The 22,230-nt window shown below is 39.7% G+C and overlaps 2 protein-coding genes and 1 long non-coding RNA gene across 5 annotated transcripts in view; 2 read left to right on the top strand and 1 right to left on the bottom strand.

The window, feature by feature from the left end:
- The first annotated feature begins 257 nt into the window (after positions 1 to 257).
- Positions 258 to 1,508, top strand: LOC117809396 (BTB/POZ domain-containing protein KCTD12-like). The gene has a single exon (XM_034678961.1). The coding sequence runs from the start codon at positions 341 to 343 to the stop codon at positions 1,139 to 1,141; it is 801 nt and encodes a 266-aa protein (XP_034534852.1). The 5' UTR covers positions 258 to 340; the 3' UTR covers positions 1,142 to 1,508.
- A 5,422-nt stretch (positions 1,509 to 6,930) lies between these two features.
- LOC117810715 lies at positions 6,931 to 13,078 on the top strand. The gene is made up of 3 exons (XR_004630838.1): positions 6,931 to 7,010; positions 11,931 to 12,300; positions 12,431 to 13,078. It is a non-coding gene; the product is annotated as an uncharacterized LOC117810715 (long non-coding RNA).
- A 6,212-nt stretch (positions 13,079 to 19,290) lies between these two features.
- The window catches only part of lmo7b (LIM domain 7b), a 41,550-nt gene continuing 38,610 nt past the window's right edge, over positions 19,291 to 22,230 (bottom strand). For all 3 annotated transcript variants that reach the window (XM_034679766.1, XM_034679765.1, XM_034679768.1), the window contains 2 exons: positions 22,033 to 22,135; positions 19,291 to 19,839 (listed from right to left, as the gene is read on the bottom strand). In XM_034679766.1, the coding sequence (XP_034535657.1) occupies positions 19,786 to 19,839; positions 22,033 to 22,135 (157 nt within the window). In that variant the 3' untranslated portion in view covers positions 19,291 to 19,785. The remainder of the gene's footprint in view (positions 19,840 to 22,032; positions 22,136 to 22,230) is intronic.

Below are 22,230 nucleotides of genomic sequence, written 5' to 3'. Positions count from 1 at the left end.
GTGATGCTGTTGCATATTAAGTATCCCAGAATTAATAAAGGTCTAAATGTGGGATATCAGAGGTAATGTTTTTGTTGTTCCAGCATGTTTACTCTGTGATTTGTTTCTAGGCAGTTGTCTGTTTTCTGATGTTTAACAGCTGAGAGTCTGAAGCTTACATTAGGCCCCTGAAGGCAACATTCTTACAGGGAGCTTTCCAGTGAACAATCTGTGCTGGCCGTCCTTTTTTTTTTTTTTTACTCCTCCCACACAGCAAACCAATACAAACATTTCTGTACTGAGGAGTAATAGTCAGGGCGCCTACAGGGACACCAGACGGACTTATTTAATACCCAGAGACATGGCACAGACCAACAGCCAAAGTTTCCCTGAGATAGTGGAGCTGAATGTGGGTGGCCAGGTGTATGTGACCCGACTGGAGACTCTCACAGCAGTCCCAAACTCTCTCCTGTGGACCAAGTTCACCCAGAGCTCCCCGGGAGAGCACCCAAAAGACAGTAAGGGGCGCTTCTTCTTCGACAGGGACGGGTTTCTCTTCCGATACATCCTGGACTACCTGCGGGACTCGGAGCTCTACCTGCCGGAGTTTTTCAAAGAGAAGAGGAGGCTCCAGAAAGAAGCGGACTTCTTCAAGCTGCCGGGGCTGTCGAGGCTCCTGGCTGCTGGGAGCAAAGACAGCTCAGAGGACAGCGGGGAGCCAGAGGAGGCAGAGCTGCTGTCCAGCCCAGTCACCACCACCTCCTCCTCCTCGTCCTCGGACCGGACCCCGCGCTCTCCTGGGTCTACACCCGGCTTCATCACCATCGGGTACAGAGGCAGCTACACCATCGGGAGGGACATCCAGGCGGATGCAAAGTTCCGCAGGGTTGCAAGAATAACCGTGTGCAGTAAGATCTCTCTGGCTAAAGAGGTGTTTGGAGACACCCTGAATGAGAGTCGGGACCCGGATCGTCCTCCTGATAAGTACACCGCCAGGTATTACCTGAAGTATAACTTTCTGGAGCAGGCGTTTGACCGGCTGGCAGACGCAGGGTTCAACATGGTGGCCTGTAACTCCACTGGGACCTGCTCGTACGCCAGTAACGACCCGGGGGAGGACAAACTGTGGACCAGTTACACCGAGTATGTGTTCTGCAGATGAACTGGAGACTGCAAGAGTGCATTACAGTTTTTCTCAGTAGCTTTGGTACATTTCTCAGATCAGAATTTAAATTCTCAAAACTACTTGCTCAATCTTCACACCATTGCGTCATTTCTTGTGCACATCAAAAAATCACTTTCTCATTTCCTGTTTAAATTTTTTTTATTTTACCTTTATTTTACCAGGAATAGTCCCATTGAGATACAACGTCTCTTTTACAAGGGAGTCCTGGCCAAGACAGCAGCATAAAAAGTTTCCCCAAATAGAACAGGACAAAACATATAGTGAGCTATAGTAAGCTCTAAAACGTGCACAAGCTGATCAGATCATCCTTTATCCTAGTTTTAAAATCCTCCAATCGAACATTAAAAGCACTTTTGAACAAGTTGCAAATGCTTTGGTACATCCATGCAAATGACTGTAAAATTCTCTGCTGTTTCCTACATTATCAAGTGCTTATATCATGTTGATGAAAATGTATTATGACGGGTCTCTGTTGAATAGTCTCACCCTCCACAACATTTAGGCATTAGTTCATGGCATAAGTCTTCATATGCAAAATGGTTGAACATGTTGTCAGAATATATCAGTCATGTTTCTGTACATTTCCATCAGACTTTTTTTTTCTAAATCTGTCCTGAATTGGTAAATTGCTTCAAAGTGAATCTTGACTTTCTCCAATGAAGGGAAATGTGTGAAGCATTAGATCAACCAATGATCAACCAGGTTTCTGACATAGCTCAAAGGTGCATCTCACGAACCATCAACTGGCAAGTATATATACTCATTCATAAATGTGAATCTTGTCCAGTCTCTTGCATTCAATCTCCCACATACACTGAGGTGTAACTTACAATTTACAATAACTATCATCAAAAATTTAGCCATAGTTTACATCAGACCGTCCCTCCAGAGTACACTGTTATATTGACAACATGACTAAGCAATTTGACTGTCTTATCCGTACACAATGACACAAGGACTTGTCACTTTGATTGCACTGACATGTTCATTGACACAGATATTTACTTTTGAGAGATGAATTAAGGATTTTGAGCAAGATTCTGGCTTTTGCAGGTAATCCATGGTGTTTTGCTATTTGTACGAATTGTTTTGAGAAATGCACTTACTGTTTTGCAAATGTTGAGGATGATTCGAGGAATGTACCAAAGCGATTGAGAAAAACTGCAATGCTTACCACTAATTTTAAGCAGAGGTGTCAAGTAACAAAGTACAAATACTTTGTTACCTTACTTAAGTAGAAGTTTTGGGTATCTATACTTAACTGGAGTAATTATTTTTCAGCTGACTTTTTACTTCCACTCCTTACATTTAAAAAAATACTCCTATTTCATCCCGGCTCGTCATCGTTCAAAAAACACACAAAAGAGTGATAATATAAACATGATATATTAACATATTAATATAACATTATAGTCATTATGGCCTTTAGAAACGTGTTTTTTGGGAGGTGGGTTAGTGCACTATAGGCCCGTGTGGTACAGCCTAAGCTTTTGTCCTTCAAGGCATTTTTTCCCCTTACATTACTTTTACTTTTATACTTTAAGTAGTTTTGAATCCAGTACTTTTACACTTTTACTTGAGTAAAAAGCTTGAGCTGATACTTCAACTTCTACAGAAGTATTTTAAAAGCCTAGTATTTATACTTCTACTTGAGAAAGGAATGTGAATACTTTTGACACCTGTGATTTTAACTAAGCCATAGGTTATAACAACAAGTATGTGCATTAACATAAAGTGCCAGTTTGTGGTTTAGTGTTTTTGTGTTTGGTCACTTTTTGCTCTATGCAGTGTGGGAGCTCAACTTCTGACATCTCTCCTCCAGTTCCCTTTATAGCTTTCAAAAAAGAAGGTTAGAGTAATGACATTAACAGCTGGTTCTTTTAACTTGCACTGTACTTGCATTGTCATGTTTTCTTAGCACGGCTTTTGGTATTCTGATCACATTAACTTGGACATGTACTGTAAATAGCCTCATGGTTATCTGGCTGTCACCTCTATAATCTCCTTCAAAAGTAACTCTGGGAATGAATGGATGATGAAGACAGTAAGTTGCTTCTTTGTGTGATGAGTCTTGTATTTGATTAATTTGATAAAGCACATAGAGAGTCACTGCTTTTACAATCCCACGTTTGGACTTCTCAGCATGCAAAATTGTTATGTGCTATTTATGACCTCTCTGTGGTTGTTTTCTCTGCAGAGATGCAGCAAATAAAGTGTGACATGGACTAACACTACGCAGCTCATTGAGTTTTTCACTTAATGACTGAAGTCTTTTCAAATCTTTGAAGAATCAGAACCAGTGTATTGACCTCAAGTACACGCCTTGGTATACACCAGGGGTTCCCAAAGTGTGGGTCGGGATCCCTGAGGGGGCCTTTACCCTCATTTTTTTGAGTGAAAGATATTAATTGTTAGCATTCCTGGCTCATAAACTAAGCTTTACAATATTTATAAAATATTATATATATAAAATATTGCTTAGAATAAGTTTTCCCTGCTAATTTTGAGATCAAAGTATTGTAAATATTACGTCTTATTTTATGGATTTTTTTTTATTTTTTAAAGTTATCTAAAAATAGTACATTTTACCAGTTATCAGTGAATGGATGCGAGAATAGGGATGATATGTTCTTGTCTCTTGGGGATGAAAGCATGCAAGTTGGTGGTTTCTTCACACCTGTATCTTGGGTAATTCACTGCATATTTGCCAAAAAATGCATTTTTGAAATCTTTAAAACCATATTTGATTTACTTTTGATTTTAAAAGAAGTATTTCAGACATTTTCAGTGATAGTAGGGGATTTCTCTTGTGCTTTCAGCCCCTCTTACCTCACTTTTGCATACTTTTACAAGTAAAAACCAAGCGGCAACCTCCGGTCTACAAATTTGAGTCCAATATGCGAGTGCTAAAAACTGCAGTTCATCAAGGATCCGCTTGAGGCTGGCTCCAGAAGTACCGGAAACCACATACACACTTATTCAAAAAAGATGATCTTTACAGCAGAAATAAACATGTTTACAGCCTGGTACAAAAGACGAGTGTAGTCTGGATAGCTCATTTCTCGATCGGCACACACTGTACAGGGGGTGAATTTTTTTATAACGTGGCCATTTCGAAGATATTGAGATTGCGAGTCTTCCAGTGAGAGGCACAGCTGACTTGATTGACAGGCGGGAACACTGTAGCTGTTGGCTAGGAGGCTCAAAGCCCGCCTCTTTACGTCACAAACGCTTGACTGCAGCAATATGGCTCCCGCTGACGATTGGCCTTAAAACAGCGCTTCAGAAACAGATGAGTGACGTCACAGATACTACGTCCATATTTTATATAGTCTATGGTAAAAAAAAAACACCCTCCCTGTGACTGAGCTGCAGCCATAGTAAACTATAGGAGCACTGTAAAAACTTAAAATTGTTGACCTGAAAATGATTTTTGGGTTATATGAACTTTTTTTTCCATTTTGTTGCAAACTCCATCAAAGTAATTATCTCAACTACCTGTATAAAGTTTGTTTTGTAAAGTTGGTCTCATTTCACAAGTTAGGTTGGAAAACTTGAAATTATGTGCTTGAGGCTCGGCTAAATTATTTGAGTATGCTTCAGGCAAAGAACGGGGTCTCCAACTCAAATCTACAGGGGTCTTTTACACTTTCAATTCCCCACATGTGGTGCCATCTCTCCTGTCCTGTGTGGATTCTATCGCCCTGAAGGTGAGTATTTTGTTTGAGTATTGTATTGAAACTCTAGCTTTACAGTTGGTCAGTTGATGGTGAGTTGATTACCGGTTAATGTAACTTTAATTTGTTTAGTTAGTTAGTTTAATAAGGCGTGGTCATTACCAATAGTTAGCTGCCTCGAACATTAGCTAGCTACCTTGCAAGTGGGAAAACGGTGCAGTAACGTGCAGTAACAAAGGAACATTTTCAGAACAAACAATAATAAGTTGGCACAACTTTCACTTCTTAGTATGTAGAACTCAGAACTTTAAGTTACACTAAATATGAATGATAAGTTATCTCAACAAAAACTAATCAGTTGGCTCAAATGTAAGATTTTTAGTTAGCCTCAAAACTCAAAAATCTTGTGCAGACAGCTGCCTTGAAATTTTGAGTTTTCATAGCTTTTTTGTTTCAACAGTGAGTGTTTGATGAGAATTTGGCTTGCAAACACAACATACTGTGTTGGTCAGTGAATGCAACAGTTTCCACCTCGATATGTGCAGAGTTCACTTTATTGAGACAACAGAGAGAAACTAAAAACTGCTGGTTTAGAAATAACATCAGGGGCTTTTCCAGTTTCGAAATCCCCTCCTGATTTAGCTGATTTCCACACATTGAACATTGTCTTCTTGTGAGATATTCATCTCACTCCACCCAGCTCTGTAATTCACTCTGCATTTCATACATCTCCTCCCTCTCTCTGTTACTCCTTTCACCGTAGGAAGAGATTCAAATGTCCAGCTAAAATTAAAATAAATGTTAGCCAGCAGCAGTTGGGTTAGAGATCTGGCAGAGCACATAAATGTTCTTCTCTCCAGCACAGAAGAGCTCTGTTATCTCCCCTGGGCAGGATGGGAAAAAGGAGGAGGTGGAGGCGGAGGAGGCGGTGGGGGTTTCTCGTTGGCTGACAAGTACAGTAATCAAATGTCTGTTCCCTTGTGGGATCCTAGGGCACAAATCCATGCTATCCCTGGATCAAGTCTAATACAGAAAAAGGCTTTGTGTGGGCTGTGTTCGAGAGCACTTGAATGTGTAAAAAAAAGGAAGAAAAATCTGCAGAGTGAATCATTTATTCATCAGATTTCCAGAAGCACCGAAGCTCTTACTGTAAAATATATTACGGGGGTTTCTTTTTTGCAAAATCACAAGAAGACATCTAACAAACATGCACACAAAGAAAAAGCCAACCACCTACGCACATTTCTGCCATCAGCGAGCTTGATGAGAGCTTCAAAGATAGGCAGAGACCTGGTATCTGCTGTCAGCTGATTCTGCCATCTGGACAGGAAATAGGAAGCATCGACCACAACTCTTCCTCCAGTGCGTTCACCAGAAACAGGACGTGTAGCGCCTGCTGTCCTCAGCAGAATAAGATGCATTTGCCTCACTGTGTTTCTTATATGCATGGGTCATTTTCAAGAAGACAGCATGGGGGAAACCTTTAAACATCTCTGATAGACAACGATGCCCTCAAACACTGAACATATTCTGCTGAAGACTAACACCTTGTCACACAAAGGGACAAATGTTACTGAAAGGGTGCACAAAACACTTCATTAAATTAAAATGTCCTTTTTTGGTTCCTCTGAGGCGCTGATGAGTTTCCCTGCCAAACAGCTATATCTAACACAGACCTCATTGTGTGAGTGAAGCCCGTGTCCTTGGTGATAAAACCACCTCGCACATTTCACATTTCACTCTATGTATGCTATTATTTTCTCTGCTAGAAACTCTCTTTCTGCCAAATGCTGAAGATGTCACACACACAAACACACACACGCATGAACATACACGCTGAGCGCAGGAGGGGGACAGATAAAGAGAGCCAAATTAGCCAATTTGCAGAGTTGGAGATAACACAGACATGCTGGCTTTTTTACAGAACAGCCGCAATGTGCTAAATCTTTCACACTTTCTCGCACAGTTTCTGCCTACAGCTCACTGTGACCTGCACGTCTTCAACGCTGCTAATTCTTTTATAGCGTCTCCAGCTATTCTGATTTATTGTCAGATTCACAGTGTTTATAGAGAGAATAGCACGTGGATAATTAATTCACGCTGTGTTTTTTCGTTGTGCAGATCAGGTGTGAGAGCAGAAAATAGAAGATGATGCCCCTCAGCTGAATGTAAGAACATTTTCTCTTAATTTCTAAGTTATCTTAAGTGTCCCATTTACAGCAGACGGAGACTGTGGCTGTCCCAGTATGTTTGTATTCGTCAATACTGAGTGCTGAAGGATTTATAATGAGTTGAAGCTCCGTTGTGAGACATGAGCAGGACTAATAGGGGAACTACTCAGAGTTTTGAAACTAACAACCTTTCAAGGTGGACTTAATTTTGTCTGTAGGCCTCAAGTAAAAACAGAATAAGGAAGGTAAATATATCAATCAATCAATATATATATATATAGCATATATAGCAACAAATCACAACAAATGTTATTCTCACTTTTTCCAAACAGAGCAGGTCTAGACTGTATTCTATGTTCTATCATTAACAAAGACCCAACATCAAGACAGGGTAAGATCCAGTCCCATCTTACAGACAGGACTCAGTCTGATCTCATCTTAATCCACCATGAGCAGAGCACTTTGCAGCATTCAGCACGTTACAGTGGCAAGGACAAACTTCCTTTAACAGGCAGAAACCTCCAACAGGATCAGACTCATGTTAGACACACATCTGCTGAGACCATGTTGGAAAGAGGGATAGAGGGAGATGAAGAGAGAGAGAGATGATAGTGGTGAGACGGATAATAGTAGTTGTAGCAGCTGGAGTCTGGCACGTCCACAGCAGCAGAGATCCAGAGGAACCTACGAGACAAGGGAGCTCAGGGACTCCAGAAAGGTCTATGGTTTGTCGATATGTCACCTTACTGGGGATTTCACTCAACATGATAACAATGCAAAGCTGACCTCATCAAAAGAGTTGATGCATTTTTGTACTGTTGCTCTAGTTTAATGAAAGGTATTCTATTCTGGATTAACATTTTACAATGGGTGGAAATGGAGGTATGGAGGGGTGGTGTGTGTAATGCTGTACAGTCAATGGATGCAACTTCCAAACAGGCTAAGGCTTATTAGCTAGCTTAGCAAGAAGACTGGAAACAACTAGCCTGGCAATAACTTGAGTTACATACCAATCTACAAATCCACAGCAGGTGAATGGTGACTGTTCATGAACCTTTCATTTAATTTTTGATACAAAGAGTGTCATCGGTGCGTGCAGTTTCACACTCAACACATTGTGTGAGGTTGAGGTAAGCTGCGAGGTAAGGTAGCTAGTGCCAAAATACAATCAAAGCAGCCAGGAGGTTGAAGAAAATACGGATGAGAGGGAAGTGAGAGTAGAAGCTCAGAAAGACAGAGGGTGGTAAAATAATAATATTAGTAATAATAAGTGATACAAAATATAATAATAATAATACAAAAAAATATGATAATAATGCAAATAACAACAACAATACTAATACTAATAATTCATCAATTTTAAAATAATAATCAATATATTAAAAATATAATAATAATAATAATAATAATAATAATAATAATAATAATAATAATAATAATGATAATGGTTAAAGAAAAAAGTAACTTAAGTATATCAAAAATAAATAAAATTAAGTCAGCATTTCCAATATGGTGACCGCCACTATTGCGCTTCAAAACTTTGGTTCAGAAACCAATGTATGACATCACTAAGACCACATCCATGATTTTAACAGTGTGTGGCTGAAATCCATCCCCTATTAGAGAGGTAGTTATCCTGAGCTGATTCAGGCTGAATGTAAATCTATCTGAAAACAGAAAGACACAGCAGACAGAAAATTAAACATTGGCTCCCATACGAGCCTGCCTGGTTCTCAGTTTTTGGACATGTTAATTAAAAAGATATAATGAGTCGATTTGTTTATTGGCGAGGTTAATTGCCCGCTGGTTGCTGCTTCAAGTCGACCATACACCCATGAGAGGAGTATAACTATTTCCACTAGATCTGGGCAGAACAGCAAAAAAAATTTCACAAGAAGTGTCCCAATTAATTAGACAGTTTCATCCTTCATCCTCTTTTTATATAAGTGTTTGAGATTTACTGTGTAACACAGAAATAAATGTGGACAGTCTCTAATGAAGTTTAATGATAATACAGTTTATTTATGATGCGCTTTACATCTAAAGGAAAACATAAAAGCAACAGATTAAAAAGAAATATCTTTAAAAATCGACTATATAAGAGCCAAACAATACAGTTAAAAACATCATGGGAGACTAGGTATTAATAAGATTCAGTGGTCTGTGCTTTATCCTTCACAGCACAACAAACCGGAGCTCTTTATCTGAGCTGAACTGTTCTTTCCTGAACTCTGAAACCTTGGTGGACCAAACAATCCAGACTCAAGGTCCACTTACTCTTTTGTTCTGGTAGTTTTCATCAAGTCACATGACCTTCTTGAGTTCCCATTGAGTTAGACTTCCTGTGAGTCTGAGCGTCTGTTGTAGCTTTTATTCTTGTATGCTTACATTTGACTTCACATTTCACTCAGTGTAGAAAACAGCAGTCAACGATCTATCTCAACTTAAAGAGCTTTTTTTAGAGGCTCTTTACCCTCTCCCATCATCTTGTTATTAAAGCAAACACTCTTTTACAGCCATTGACTGCTAATAAAAAGAGTACATATTGTAACAGACGACTGCATGCTAACATCAGGGCTAACTATCTCTGTTTGCTCTCCTTTGAACACATCATTAACTCATTTAGGTGTTTGTGTTTCCAAGCAGTGGCACCATAAAGGGTCCATGCAGCTCTTGAATCATTAACAGTTCTCTGAGTTGTGTTAAAGAAACGTCCTCATGAGTCTTTTATGATAGTGAAAATCATGATGATGATGATGGATGACCTTCGCAGTCTTCACCAGCACTTTCACAAGAAAACAAACTTCCTCTTTCAGGAATCCTCAGACACTAAGAACGTTGTTTCAAGCCTCGGTCCATCATGTGAGCGTCCAGCTCTGCTCTCAGATAGTGACATAGTAATCTGAAGCAATTTGATGTAGTGATCTCTCAGACTGTAGTATCATTCAGTCTTACTATCTGACAGTTGTGTTGCAGCTTTAAATTACCTCATTTCCTCTTTAAGTTATGAGAAGTGATACACAAGCATGACACTTTACTCCAGAGTTACTGTTTTTCACTTTTGTTTTGAGTGTGTGCATGTTGTATTGAAGGATCACTAAAATTGGATCGAGGTTTGAGATAAAGTAAGATGTAGGAAATGAAAGCAATAATAAATCCTGCTCAAACTTAAATCCCTGAGAGAGACCGTGGGGGGCAGCCTTTGTCGAGTCCCTCTGTTTCATGTATTACAGTTAAATCCCTGCAAAAAGACAAAGCACACACAAACATGCAGACAAGCTTTGTTCTTACGCTGCTCTGCTTTTCTTGTTGCTAAGGGCACTTTAATGAAACACTAGATAAAAGAAAAACATCCATCAACACAGTACAGTCTGGTGTTATCACTGTCTGCAGCATTAAAGCCTCAAATATGGAGTACATGCTCAAATTTCTACGGCACAGAAAGGAAGCAGATTATTCCAGATGAAGTCATGATCTACTGTTTGCGTTGAGCCTACGCGGGAGTCGTTGACTACATACTTGTGCGTTGATGTGTCCGTGTAGGAGATTTGTAGACCTTTCTGGAGTCCCTTCACTCCCTTGTCTCGTGGGTTCCTCTGGATCTCTGCCGTAGACGGCCTGCTGCTGTGAACATGCCAGACTCCAGCTGCTACAACTACTATTCTCCGTCTCACCACTATCATCTCTCTCTCTTCATCTCCGTCTATCTCTCTCTCCAACACGGTCTCAGCAGATGTGTGTCTAACATGAGTCTGGTCCTGCTGGAGGTTTCTGCCTGTTAAAGGAAGTTTGTCCTTGCCACTGTAACTTGCTAAAGGTTGCAAAGTGCTCTGCTCATGGTGGATTAAGATGAGATCAGACTGAGTCCTGTTTGTAAGATGGGGCTGGATCTTATCCTGTCTTGATGTTGGGTCTTTGATAATAATAGAAAATGGAGTACGGCCTAAACCTGCTCTGTTTGTAAAAACGTCTTGAGTTAGCGTTTGTTGTGATGTGGTGCTATATAAATAAAGATTGATTGATTGAGATGAAATGTACGGGCAATGTTCTGCAATTCAGGAAGTGCTGTAAATGCAGGAAATACAATGCGGACCAATCACAGAGCTAGCGGTTCTTGTTGATTCAACACATAGTTACATTTTGGAGGAGGTGCACGTAGGCTATGCCGTCAATTTGACGCAGAAGTACAAACCAGGCTTTTGATAATTTACAGCTGCTTTGAGTCAAGGTTCTGTCTCACCCGGTCTCATTTCTATTATGCATAACCACCAGCTTATTAAACATTCTTGCTTACTGATCACTGAGTCTAAGTATAACTTGTGTTCATGTATTTAGAACAAAAGAGAACAAAACTTGTGCCAACAAAGACAAACACGGGGCACCGTTAGCCGAACGGTCTAAGTGTGCGCCCCATGTACGGAGCAAATAGTCCTTATCACAGCGGTCGCAGGTTGGACTCCTAGCCTTGACCATTTACTGCATGTCCTCCCCCACTCTCTGCTGCCCACATCACCTGTTTCACTTCAGCTGCCCTGTTAATTAAAGGTGAGAATGCACAAAGATATAACTTAAGAAAACTAAAATACAAACAAACACTTCTCTGACGAGGTTGCTCAGAAAATGCAATTATTAAAAAATAGAAATGCATGACTTAGAATCCAGAGTTGAATACATTCTGCTATCCACAGGATTCTGTAGAAAATGATTCTGCATTTCAAACAACTTTTTGTGTTTGAAGCGCCCTCAGAGTTTCAAGTCGTGTTCTCAGCCAACAGGATATTCATCGGTACTGACGGTCTGCAGACAGACAGATTTAAATCTATGATCCTCCAGTGACCATGTTATCTGTCTCCTCCAAGGACTCAGCCTCTGTGTTTCTGACTTTAAAGCTCTCTCTCCCTGTCTCCCTCTGTGTAGGTTTGTTGGGTAGAGGGTGGGTGTAAATGCCAGTCTCTGCTGAGCTGCTCTCAGCGCCCAGCAGCAGGCCGGAGATTGGTTCAGCTCCCAGTGACAAAGCTGAGCCTTGCACTGTGCCGGTAAACTGAAAGGTAAAAGGCTGCCAGCATCAATCAGCTGCAGGGAACAGAGAGAAAGAGAATGAGCATCCTCCTCCCCCGCTGTTGCTGCAGCGGGCTTCCTTTCACAACAAGTGCAACCCTCCCTCCTCACCTCCGTCTCAGACTGTCTGAAAGGGCAAGATGTGAAGGAAGCTGATTCAGAGTCAAACACTGAACCACCCTGCTCTGCGTTTGCAAGTTACTGGAGCTGTGATGCCCTTTCATGAATAGTAAGACCCTGCTTTTTCACTTCTTTGAGCAGTGGTATAACAAAACCTCTTTTACTTTTGTGACTGACACTGCACAAAGTATCACCTCAGAATACAAACTTTTAAAGTCACACTTTGTTTGCCTTTGCAGCTGGTCCGGTTTTCAAAGTCCACAGAAACCTCAAGGCTGATCTACGTGAAAGGAAACACCTCCATTTTTCAACCTTGTCCCTGTTTTTTGGCCCATATGTTGACATGTGCAACATTTTGGAACTGCTGGTGCAGTATGCTTCAGTCTGCTGCAGGATCACGGCTTTAACGGCTACAATGAAACTCCTGGGGCAAATACAGACAAACAAGTTAGGTCCACTAAAGGGTTTACAGTTAGCGCTGACATATCCTGACGGTAAACTTAATGTCCTCACTACAAGATTTCAAAATAAGACTTCCCTTTGAGTGTCCCTTTTTTTAGTGGTGATGGCAGCACAGCTCTTTACAGGATGTTGTCTGACACTTAGTAAAATGAGCTAAGTGACAAATAAAGGGGCCCAGTGTTGCAGTCTTTCATGCAGCTGAGGAGACTCTCCAAAGTTAGATCATTTTTATTCAAGAAAAACCTTGATACAGTCATACATGCTTTTATCTCCCCCCGTTTGGATGACTGTAACTCATTGTTGAGTTTGCACAAATGAAGCAGCCCGACTTCTCATTAGAACCAGAAAAAAGAGACCACATCACTCCTGTTTTAGCTCGGTCTCAGCAGATGTGTGTCTAACATGAGTCTGGTCCTGCTCAAGGTTTCTGCCTGTTAAAGGAAGTTTGTCCTTGCCACTGTAACTTGCTAAATGCTGCAAAGTGCTCTGCTCATGGTGGATTAAGATGAGATCAGACTGAGTCCTGTTTGTAAGATGGGACTGGATCTTATCCTGTCTTGATGTTGGTTCTTTGTTAATAATAGAACATAGAGTATGGTCTAGACCTGCTCTGTTTGGAAAGAGTCTTTATACAACATTTGTTGGATTTGGCGCTTTATAAATAAAGATTGATAGATGGATTGATGGATTAGCTTCCCTTCATTGGCTCCCAATTCATTTTAGAATTGATTTTAAGTTTTTATAGTTGACTTAAGGTGAGCTGGCCTTTTCTGTCAGGGCCTCGACCCTCTGGAACAACTTCCCAGAGATGGTCAGATTGGCAAACTCTTCATCCTCTTTTAAATCTCCTTTAAAAACACATTGTGTTGTAGACAGTATTAAAGGGTAGGAGTTTATATCTTTGCTCTTTTAATATCTTATCTTTGGTTGGTTTTATTCTTCTGGCTTTGTTATTTCTTTTCATTCTACTGTTGTTGGTTTTAGTGTTTTTCTAACTCATTTTATTCCTTTTGATCATTTGTGGTCTACCTTTTTTACTTACTTCTCGTTTTCTGTCTTCGTGTGGCTCTTTTGTTGCTAAACTACCAGCTGTTCTGTTTTCATTTTCAATTATAAAAAAATGTAATCTTTATATTTCTCTTATTTTTTATGTTTATGTTTTGAAAAGTGCATTGTAAATAAAGTTTTTATTCTTATAATTTATCTAAGATAATAATATTATATCAGTAATAACAACAACAACAATAGTAATACAATTATTATTATTATCTTCTTCTTCTTTTTCTCTATTATTGCCCCCAAAGGATTACAGCCATTAAAGTAATGATGCTTTAGCTGGCTGAAGCAACCTTTTGGAGCAATTCCAAAATAGTTAACCCCTTACACAGGAAAATACAACTTAATTTGAAAAACACAGAAATTTCTATTCAACATAAAAAACAAATCATCGTAGCAACTGTTGTCTGGATCCTTATAATTTGACCTTTTTTTTTACTATGCTAGCTAAAATGTTGATCATTAAGCCATCATTTAGGTCAAAGTTAAAATATTTCAACTACTTTTAATTAGCTGTCCATTAAATCTGGATCAGATATTCATGATGTTCAGATTCCCTGTCAAATATCTCAACAGCTATGGAACAGAATTACACAAAACGTGGTAATCATATTCATGCTCTCCTCAAGCTGAATTTCAATGACTGACTAATGACTTCTCTGGCTTCTCATCTGGTGTCATTATGAGGTGAGAGATAGCACGTATCTATCTGAAACTTTGGGCTGTGGTCTGCTTTAAGCAACTCTGTAAATGTAAGCATGCTGGCACACAAGTCCAGGAATGCAAATGTAGTGAATATGCTAAACCTGCTAATTATACTCCGTACCTGATAAACAACAGCTTGCAGTCTTTAGCTTGAAGAGCCACCATGCCGGCTGTAAATGAAGCCTCAAAGAGCTGCGAGGGTTATACAGTTTCATCAAAACCCTGCTGATGTGCAGACTTCCTGTGTGTTCGTGTAGTTTTTGTGTTTAACTCACTGCCAGAGCAACATAAAGGTCTTTTTAATGTGTTCACCTTGTTCAGCCTCTACATGTGTTTTGCTATCATCATAACAGAGCTGTAGAAACAGATCCCAGGCCTGCACTGCCTGTGTCTCTGCCAGGCTGGACGTCTTTGTGTGTCTGGATAATGTTTGAGCTGCTATAGGACAGTCGCCAGATATCTGCACGACACAGACACACCCACGTCTTCCTCGCTGCTTCCTGAGTCATCCTGATATAGACAAACCAATATGGGGTCAAAGGGCGCTGATAAAGGATGATTGACAGGCACACAGAAGGGTAATGGTGCCACTCTATAGCTTGAGACAGTTTCCTCATGCTTTCCTGTCTGACACTTTTGACTTTGAGTGTTTGTGAGAGTTTGCATGCTCCTCTTTGTCTTCATCTGTTTCCTGTTTTATAGGAAAACCCTTATAAGACTGTTTTTTTTTTCTGTAAGAAGACTAGTTCAGAGACGAAAAGACGAGAATAAATCAAGACTGAAAGTGGATGTCTGCAGAGCCCTGGTTGGGGAACTTGGATGATGAAAACTTCTCCAGGAAACTGTGTGGGGAGAGTTTCCTCTAAAGTTTGCAGTTTTCATGCAGAGCCATAATTAAAGACGTTGGAGGATGGAGGAATTTCCCACAGGAAAAAAAAGTTAAGTGGTTTTTCATAAAGCCAAAGGAAACATTTAAAATTCTGAGGATACTTTAAAAAAAGAAACACACAGGGTCATGATTTTCCACTCGGCTGCTGTGCAATCTTCTCTTACTCAAGAGAAACAGCCACCATAGCTTTTTTAGTAAATATTGTGGTGTTGCTTAAGACAGATTTCCGTGTCTTCATTGTAACTCATTCATGCTGAAACTGTAACGATTTAAGATGTGGCAGCCTCTGGCACATGCACACATAAAAATCAACAACAGGCCTCTTGTTTGTGGCCCAGATGATTCTCTTAGTGCATATTAAAGGATGTGTTTCTGAGAGCAAGGCCTAGCAGATTATCTCTTGTAAGAATAGCTGCTTCAACAGCACTAAAGAGTTAAATCTCTGCGATAAAGGATGTTTATTGAACATGTCAGAGCTCTAGAATCGCTGGAAAATGAAGTCAGACATGTTTATTTAAAGTCTAGATATTACTGACTGGAAAAAAAAAAAAAGAGTAGGGAATGAGAGAGCTGAGCTATCATGGAGATTAATATCCCACAAAGCTGTTCTGTAAACACGGTCTGCCCTGTTGATCTGGTTAATCTTTCACCTCTGGAGCTAAATCTGATGTAACTAATGCCTCTACATGCAGGGTCTGACCGCTCTCTTCGACCCAGAGCTGTTTCCGGCTTACTTGACATGATGTGGTATTTAATATGGGTCAGGCTGAAGTCACAAGAGTCATCCTCAACAGATGGAGCATGTCAGAAGCTGAAATATGCCTCCACTCCTGTCTTTTGGGAGCTAAACCCTCCCTTCCAAAGAGCAGCTTGCAGAGAAAACATTTCCATGCATCAGGCCAAGAGCGCTGGATGACCACTGTTTAACATCAGAGGATGATTCAGGTGGTCCAGCAACGTGCTCCAAAAATCATACCTTCAGAGTTAAATATCAAGATCTCACATCCCTGTATTTGGATAAACTGGATTAAGGATAAACCGCCAATGGTATCAAGAGTTATTCAGGGTCCTCCCTCATGAAAGGATCAGTGCGGTTCTGAGGGGTAATGAGAGGTATTACACTGACATGTGGTCCCTGTGCTCAGCTATTTACCTAAAGAACTGACTCAACGTGTGATGAGGGGACAAAACTACATAAAAGGGCCAAACCTGTAGAGAGCTAATCAATAAGCGTCCTCCTCCTCTTTTTTTATTCTTATTTTTTTTTATTGTGTCTCTATTATCAATAAAGCTTAGCTAGCTTTGCAATGACAACAACAGATAAACATAGGAAAGCTAGAAAAAGATAAGAAGTAAGCTAATAAAAATAATAAAATACAGTTAAAAACAGTGCAAAAACTTTGCTATAGTGCAATTTAAAATCAAAGTGAGTTTTGTGCGTTTCAGTTCTGAGGATGACAGACCTCAGTGGATTTAGGGGGGGGGGGGGGGGGGGGGGTCAGTGACCGGGTAGTCTGTGAAGGGGGCACTATGGGAAGAGGGGGCAAAACAGGGAGTGAGTTCAGCATCCTGACTGCCTGGTGGATAAATAACAGGTATTATACTTGCTTGTACTTGGCATGCGAAAATGTATTATAATGGAAATATGCATGACATCAACCTGTGGGAGGGAGTGGTCTGACGGCTGGGTTTTCCTTCTCTGGAGTGTACGCTATGACACCGTGGCAGTATTTAATTTAATTTATTTATGTATTGTATTTATTTATATTTTATTTTATTTATTTTATTTATTTTATTTATTTTATTTATTTTATTTATTTATGTATTTTATTTATTTATTTATTTACATACTTTATTTCTTTATATTTTATTTATTTATTTATGTATTTTATTTTATTATATTTTTATATTTCTTCTCTTTCTAATGTAAATTTCTTTATATAATCCACTCTTACTGTACTATTTTAAAAGTGTAAAGTGATACGAAGACAAGATGTATGGTTTGGTTTAATCTCTTCTGTTTGTAGAAAAACAAAAATCAATAAAACTGTTTTGTTTTTTAAAAGATCTCACATCCTGACTGACCATGATTACATCTCTGTAACGCATCCTGTCCTCAGCTGAGATCTTCCTGTTCACCAAACTGAAAGGTGACAGAAAGACAAAGAGTGAAGTGTCAGACCGCTGAGCTGTTAAAAATATAATTTGCATTCCTGCATTACTTCCTCATGTGGAGAGATACTGCGTTTAATGCTGCCTTTGTCACTGCAGGCCGGCTGTAAAAGAACACATAGGGATGTGGAAACTAACACCGAACACAAGGTCAGTTATAACTCATTATGTTGAGCATGTGAACGTTTTTAGCTTGCCTTTCTTTATCTTTATTACACAGTTTACACTCTTCTTTAGTTGCAGAGGTCAGAGCCTACTTTTGCCACTTCCTCATTCAAAGGCCGGAGGACAAACTCTCTCTTCCCTTTTGCAGATTTCACTTACTTTACCAACTTCCTGATAAAAGGTCAGCTCCCCGCAATGATACAATGCATGCATTCTTTCACATTCAACCTATTTATTGTCTTTTCCAGTGTTTGTTGTTAAAGCCAGTGTTTTGAAAGCACAGCAGCACTGAATTACACGCTTCAGATTTGTTTCTCTTTCCAAACAAACATTAACAGAGTTTTTGTTCCCTACCCACACAGAATGGATGTGAACAGTTCTACTTGTCCCCTGCTAAAGCTTAAAAAGGGCCCGTTTACTTCCACAGAAAAGACTTCCTGTTTACTAAATGTTCCTGGGAACCGGTGTAATATCTATAAATGGAAAAGGAAAACACTCAAAGTGCTACTTAAGTGTTTAAAGAAGTTTAACAAAGCTCCTCTCACTCGTCAAGAAGGGCTCTGTGACTCGTAGTGAAATGCCCGAGGAGTTTAGAGAAGTTAAATCTTTGCATGAGGAACCGTTTTTGAAATCAGCCCTTAAAGCAGCATGATCTGGACAATACCATATCTAACTCCAGACACACACACACACAGATAGTATAGGGGAGTATTTCATGATAAAATGCTCTTTGTTTAACTTCATAAAAACAGTGTACTAACATATCTAGAGGAGAGTCAGAGAAAGAAGAGGAATAATCCTCAGTGAATATACACAAGCTCTGAAGTATTTCAAATATGAAGAGTTTACATGAATGCAGACAAGTAAAGCTGTTAGGGCCTTTTTATTTCTAATAATGTTGTTCCATTTTAATTTATTGATTTATATTCATATAGTTTATTTGAGGCACAGTGGTCTACTGGGTAGTGCAGTTGCCTCACAGCTAGAAGGTTCCTGGTTTGAATCCCCGGCCAAGCAGGTACCTTTCTGTGTGGAGTTTGCATGTTCCCCCTCCGTGCATGCGTGGGTTCTCTCCGGGTACTCCGGCTTCCCCCCACAGTCCAAAAACATGATTACCAGGTTGATTGATCACTCTAAATTGCCTGTAGGTGTGAGTGTGTGCGTGAATGGTTGTCTGTCACTCTGTGTTAGCCCTGTAATAGTCTGCCCCTGTAAAAGCCAGCTGGAATAGGCTCCAGCCCCCAGTGACCCCTAACAGGATGAGCGGTCAAGATTATGGATGGTTTATTTGATCGGGACAATGCAAAATACATAGCACAACTTCTGCATGTTGCAACCAGCTGTAGTAACTGCTGCTAAAGATTATAGCCATTTATAGTTTCCAACTCATGTCTGTAGTTTGGCTTGTAGTATATTTAGCATGTTTGTTCTTTATTTGCTTTTATTTTTTATTTTTTTATTACTATTTTTTACATCTATTTTTAGTGTTTAAGTATTTTTAAAGTATCAGAAGTGTTTCATTATTATTAATTTTTAGGTGTTTAAGTATTTTCAGTGGAGCACTGATAATATCATCATTTGAATGACTCTGTTGTAATCAGAGATCAATGATGCCACCATGTGGTGCTGGAATGAATGAACCCTTACAGATAATATTCTGTGCACTTTATTCAAACAACATGACATTAGAAGGATAAATGTTAGAAACAAATGGTCATACAAATACCACTGATTAATCCCAGAGTGCACGTGGTGAGATTACAACAGAAGAAGAAAAGTGCTTCAGTACAGGAAGTAGAAAAGGTGCCTCAGGGTTACATTAATGAGAGATGTTTAAGGAAATTAGGAAAATTACAACATCTGTGACAAACTGCATCTACCAATAAAATAACAGCATTTATTCAACTCTAATAATTAATTACTTTATTTCATATATTACATTTAATTATTCTTGGACAAAGATAAGCAGAAGGAAGAGAAAAGGAAGTACTAGATTATATTATCTGTCAGAGAGAAGACAGAAGGTGAGAGTATCATTCACCCGTGCTCTCACACAGGTTCAGATTTTATACAGTTTTTCCAGCAGTTGCAGAAGAACATGAGAGTCGAGGCTTGGCTGCGTGGACGACATTCTCCCCACTGCTGCTACTCAGTAATCTTGAGCGTGGTGTGTTTCTCACATGGATGGAGCACAAGGGGCTAAAGATAAAAACAAGAGTTACTTTTTTAGGGTTCAAACCAACTTTCTGTAATCAAATTTAAGACTTTTTAAAGACCTAATGGAAGAAAAAGTAATGCCATTTTTGCACGGGTGAACAAACAGCAATTTATTTGCACAGGTTTGGTTTAATTAAATCTGAATCCAAAGTTCAAAAGCTATTTTAAATACTTTGCAAGTCAAATCACAATCTTTGTTTGCCCCATCAACCATCCCAGGGGCACAAATGAAAAATATATAAATTTACACTGAAAATTTTCAACAAACATAGCAAATTACAGAGGGCTCTGCCACATATGCTGTTCATTTTTGTGCATATCATGACTCTACAAATTAACCAGCTAAAGTAGAACCCCCCAAAAAATAGATGTAATGCAGGTTGGTCCACTTCAGGACATTTGTCACACTATTTAAATGAAATGTTTAACACATTAGTGAGTCCATAAAGGCTTCTTTGTTTTAGCTTTTAAAAACTGAAGCTCAATTTAATCAAATGCAATACATTTTATTTATTTACATACTGCGAGGTAGCCTGGGGATTTCTCAATGCGATCAAGATTTGTGGTTGTAATATTATTTCTTTATAATATTTTGCATTAGTGATTTAAATCTGAAAGGTAACTAAAGCTGTTCTATAAATTAAGTGAAGTCCAAAGTTCAGTTTCTCCCTAGGGTTGGTAGTCACGGAAAAATAGCATGAATTTGAATGTAGCATTTCCTCTGGACTCCTTATAACCCCTTCCCTCGGAGCTCCTCCAAAACGAATCTTTTTTAAGAACACATTACGTATTATAGCGACTACAAAGAGCCAAAACTGGGCCCAGTTATTGTCAGACGCGCTAAAGCAAAAAACACTATGCACAAAAGTAAGTTTAACCTTTTATTACAAAAAAAGGATGATAAACTCATGATAAAGTGCACAAACAGAAAATAGGAAAAATAAGTGATAAATAAGCGAAAAGCAAGCGCAAAGCAAGCGTAAAGCAAGCGGTCAACAAAAAGTACGGAGACCCAGCTCACCCCCTCTCTCCACCTCAAACAAAGGAACACAGGTGGCCTAAATTAACTCGGTATTCCCGCCCCTAACACATGACCCGTAAATAACCTAATTAACTAATCCCACAATAAACTATATTTTAAACAAACACCATAAATAACACCACAAAAAGTATACAAACAATATCCTACCCTAAACCTCAAAATAACACAATATAAACACTTGAAGTCCCTTCATGGCTCCAACACGTTTGATTGCCATCGGGCTTTAAAGGTCATTTTAACCAGTATTACAAAAAGTGCATCTAAATCTGACCACCAACCCCAGCTTTAAGATGAATTTAAGTAGAGGTAAAAACAAAAAGAAAGCAACCATCCACCTCTCATTGGGAAAACTCAGCAAAGTAAGCTAGAGCTAGCTTGTTAATCATTGTAACAGAACAGAAAAGGGTTGTTCAACAGAGAGTTTAAATGCAATTTATATTATGTTGCTCTGTGAAGCAGTTGCTACAGTGTTTAATCATCTGCTGCGGGGGCGTGTGTTCATCTAATGGCCAGATTCCACCAGATCTGTGTCCAGTCCGTCTGATAGGTTTCTATTCTAGTCAATGTGTTAACTTCCACTGGATCCGCTCCGTTGCGTTCCGGCTGCGTTCTAGCTACGTCTCTGATCCAGCAGGTCGGAGCACTCAGGATCAGACACACAAGACTTCTATGCTTGCCGGATGCCGGAGCGGCTCGCCTAAAACCACGAAGGGTCCAGACATGGCGCGGTTAAACCATACTGATGTTCCCTATCAAGATAAGAGCTCAATATACACCGAGAGTGGAATGTCGTAACCAAACAAACAGACATCAGAGATAAATGTTGTGAATAGTCAAGTAGGCAAAGAAACATACTGGACGGTGTAGATTTGATAAAGTACTCAGGCATGTGTCAATCTAGAATTGAAGACCTCTCAAGTGAAAAAAAGACTTTCAAAGATATTTTAAGGCCTTTCATCCTGAAAACCAGCTGAGTTTCTCCTGAGATTGGCCACAGAAGTAAGTGTTGATGCACTCACATGGGTCTGAACTGAAGACAACTGAACACTCTGTGAGGACATGAGGTGCAGACACTATGACGTCTGATACGTGTCTGAGACAGTGAGTCCAGGCGATTGTTCTGCAGTACTCACACTTGAGTTGAAAATAGCAGGGCTCACAGTAGGGCTTCCCGTTTCGGACTCGAACCTGGACTCCAGTCTCTGTTCCTCCGAGGTGTCGCTGGCAGCCCACACACTGAGCGGAGGGAGAGGTGAGAAGAAGAGTATGGGATTGTTGAAGACAAAGCTGACCTGCAGCGTGGGCCTTTTGTGTTTAAATCTTTTCACCCA

This window comes from Notolabrus celidotus, chromosome 3 (assembly GCF_009762535.1).
Source record: "Notolabrus celidotus isolate fNotCel1 chromosome 3, fNotCel1.pri, whole genome shotgun sequence".
In the NCBI taxonomy this organism is placed as follows: domain Eukaryota; kingdom Metazoa; phylum Chordata; class Actinopteri; order Labriformes; family Labridae; genus Notolabrus; species Notolabrus celidotus.
Note: the sequence above shows the minus strand (reverse complement) of the source record. Positions and strands in the feature narration are given on the sequence as shown.

Excerpts from the sequence above, each read along its gene's own strand:
- LOC117809396 (XM_034678961.1), top strand. The coding sequence starts at position 341 with ATGGCACAGACCAACAGCCAAAGTTTCCCTGAGATAGTGGAGCTGAAT.